This window comes from Habropoda laboriosa, unplaced genomic scaffold, assembly GCF_001263275.1.
Source record: "Habropoda laboriosa isolate 0110345459 unplaced genomic scaffold, ASM126327v1 scaffold1391, whole genome shotgun sequence".
Classification (NCBI taxonomy): Eukaryota; Metazoa; Arthropoda; class Insecta; order Hymenoptera; family Apidae; genus Habropoda; species Habropoda laboriosa.
The window spans coordinates 91,817-94,666 of NW_017101465.1; the positions used below are offsets into that span (position 1 = coordinate 91,817).

A 2,850-nucleotide genomic window follows, 5' to 3' on the forward strand; every position below is an offset into this window, starting at 1 on the left:
GCTTGTGTGATGTATTTTATGGTGCTTTTGACGTGGTCTTCAGGTGTCAGGTCGGAGTCCAGGCTTAGTTTGTGTTTTGTCTTAGTGCTTCAAGATTTTTACATTCATATAGTAAATGGTTCACGGATAGTTGCACGTGGCAATCGTCGCAGTATGGGAGTCCCGTTTTCTTGAACAGGTATTCGTGCATTGTTCGGGTGTGTCCAGTCCTCGGGCCAATATTGTTTTTTCTTTCCTGTTGAGCTCGCGGTGGGGAACTTGTAGGAAGAAATCTTCCATTTGGTGGTGACTTCCTGACCTTTTTGAGGTAGTCCATGTCCTATTCCATTCTTCTCTGATGTTCCTTTTTGCGTGGTTTATGGTTTTTTGCAGAGGGATAGGAGCTTTGATTTCATGTGGTTGGAGTTTTGTCGCTTCCTTCGAGCGGATGTCTGCTGTTTCGTTTCCGCTAATTCCCTGGTGGGAAGGTATCCAGGTGATGGTTATGGTTTTATTTCTATTGTTGTGTTCAGTGTATATCACTAAGATATTTTTGATGATGTTATTGTCTTTGTTCAGGGGTTTTGAAAGGGCTTGGATTACGCTCAGGGAATCTGTGTATTCCCTCAGGGAATTTGTGATTTGTCTTTTCCTAAAATCACCAATCAGTTTACTCCGGTGCGTCGCAACCTCCCTCCATTTCGCCCTTAGTGCGTTATCTTAGGGTGGGGTGTACAATGACCGGAGAAAGTGTTCGGTGGACGGATGCGTGGGAATCCTGTGGAATCTGCGCTTTTCTAGGCTTTGTTAACGTCAAGTGGCCCATCGACGTTGGCAAAAGTCGTGGGCCACTTTTCTATTTTTCGTTCGGAGACTCCAGGATTTATGGCAGGGTCTGGTCCTAGGGACTAAGTGTCGCAGGCAACGCAATAAACACTTGTGGTGTTTTGAGGAAGCGATATTTGCCTGCGACGGCGACCACTTGACGTTGTGGTTCCTTAGATTTTAAACGTAAGACTAAACTTCCCTTGTTTGGGCCCAGTATTTATATGGGGCCCTACTGGAGGGGATGGACGCTGTGGCATGCGCGTGGGGTGAAGAAATTTCGGAAGAGGACTCGGAAAATCGCGGTATCGGGAAAAGCCATCTTGGCGTCGGTCTGAAATGCAGGGAAGGTGTCCTAACGGATCGGGCGAATTTTTAAGGAGATGTGTATCATAGGACATGGAAAATCCATTCGCATACCACAGGTCGGGTGCCGCCTACCGCGACTGGACTAAGTGTCGCAGGCAACGTAATAAACACTTGTGGTGTTTTGAGGAAACGATATTTGCCTGCGACGGCGACCACTTTCCCGTGGCGGTCGCCACAGTAATAGAAAATTGGTGGTACCTTACTACATATTATACAAGTTAAAGGTGATTGACTCCTTAACCTGTAACAACGTGTCGGACTCGTGGCAAAGATTCTGGTGAAGATGTGAGAAAAATTAATTATAATCCTAACTTTCGTTTCAATTCACAAGACTGAGGATTACCACGTGTATACTATGTTCAAAATGAGAGTAACCTCGCTTTGCGCATGGGACGTGCCTAAGGCAGGGCTAGAACCACTAGAACGTCCACACCCCCACTTAACCGCCTACGTTTGTCTCCGTCTTACCCTCTGTCTATGCGTAGAACGGACGAGAATCGGTCCGAGAGCGAGGTTACTCTCATTTTGAACGATGTATAGAATGTATATAGTTTTTGGTCAAATTAAAAGATCTTCCAATGCAAAAGATTAAGAGACGACACTTGACAGGTATAGGTACCGCCTGCGTTGCAATGGAATCATCCAATGTGTCGTGACAATTTAAAGATAAAATGAAGTGAAGAAGATCCAAAAGTGGGTCCCTCGTGAATGAACGAAAGTCAGAGAAATTTCTCAATCGACTGATAACATGTGATGAAAAATGAATTCCTTATAATAATCAACGAACGTTTGCTCAATGGTTAGATGCAAATAAACCACCAAAATCTTTCCCATTCTTCAAATAAATTATAAAAATATGTAAGTATACCTACTGAGCCAACAACTTCGGAACAACAGGATCTTTTTGACAATGAAAGTGGAACTTTTCATAATTTATAATATCGGTTCAGACACGGAATGGTTTTCGTTCAAACAATATTTTCGGTAATAAAATTCGACTGTTTATATATGTATATGTATGTACTTATGTATATAGCGTAGCGGATAATACCGCGGGTACCATCCGGCATTCTTGGTAAGAATGTTTTATCTGATGCGATACGTGTCTGAATATGTCGAACATACATACATAATTGAACAGCATAACTACGTTTTCTTTTCATCTAATAATAATCCTAGGCAGGCTACATCTATTAGAGATAAATACGAAAACATTATTAAGCAATAGCTTCTACAAAACAAATGGCTCGTACACAATAAATTGTAATTATAAAGGAAACCTCAAGAAAAGTATTAATATTTTTTAAGATTTAGAAAAGTGAAAAGCAAACATTTCTTTATTTTTCCTGAATAATAAAAATAGTTTCGTTGTTTTAAAAAATAGCTTATGAATTCCGTGTCTCAAAAATCGACACGTGGTTCATTTGTTACCGACTGCTCACGCGAGGCTCGATCGTTGCCTATTGTTCATAGAAGGGTAACTGCAATAGCCTTATTCAATCGTGATTGGCTGGCTATCAGCGAAGACGTAAGAGTAACTGCGAAAGCCTTATTTTATCGCTATTGGCTGATTAACAGCGAGATGTCGCAATTTCTCCTACTTACATCCAGGTCTGTAGTGGAGGGTGTACGTCGTATACCCTGTGGTTTGATCTGAACAAATAGCGTATACCCTGT

General features: G+C 41.8%; 1 protein-coding gene across 1 annotated transcript in view; it reads left to right on the plus strand.

Moving 5' to 3' along the window:
• The window catches only part of LOC108578186, a 3,619-nt gene extending 3,052 nt beyond the window's left edge, over nucleotides 1-567 (plus strand). Inside the window, exons 4-5 of the mRNA XM_017941468.1 lie at nucleotides 373-513; nucleotides 559-567. Of these exons, the coding sequence (XP_017796957.1) occupies nucleotides 373-513; nucleotides 559-567 (150 nt within the window). The remainder of the gene's footprint in view (nucleotides 1-372; nucleotides 514-558) is intronic.
• The last annotated feature ends 2,283 nt before the right edge of the window (nucleotides 568-2,850 follow it).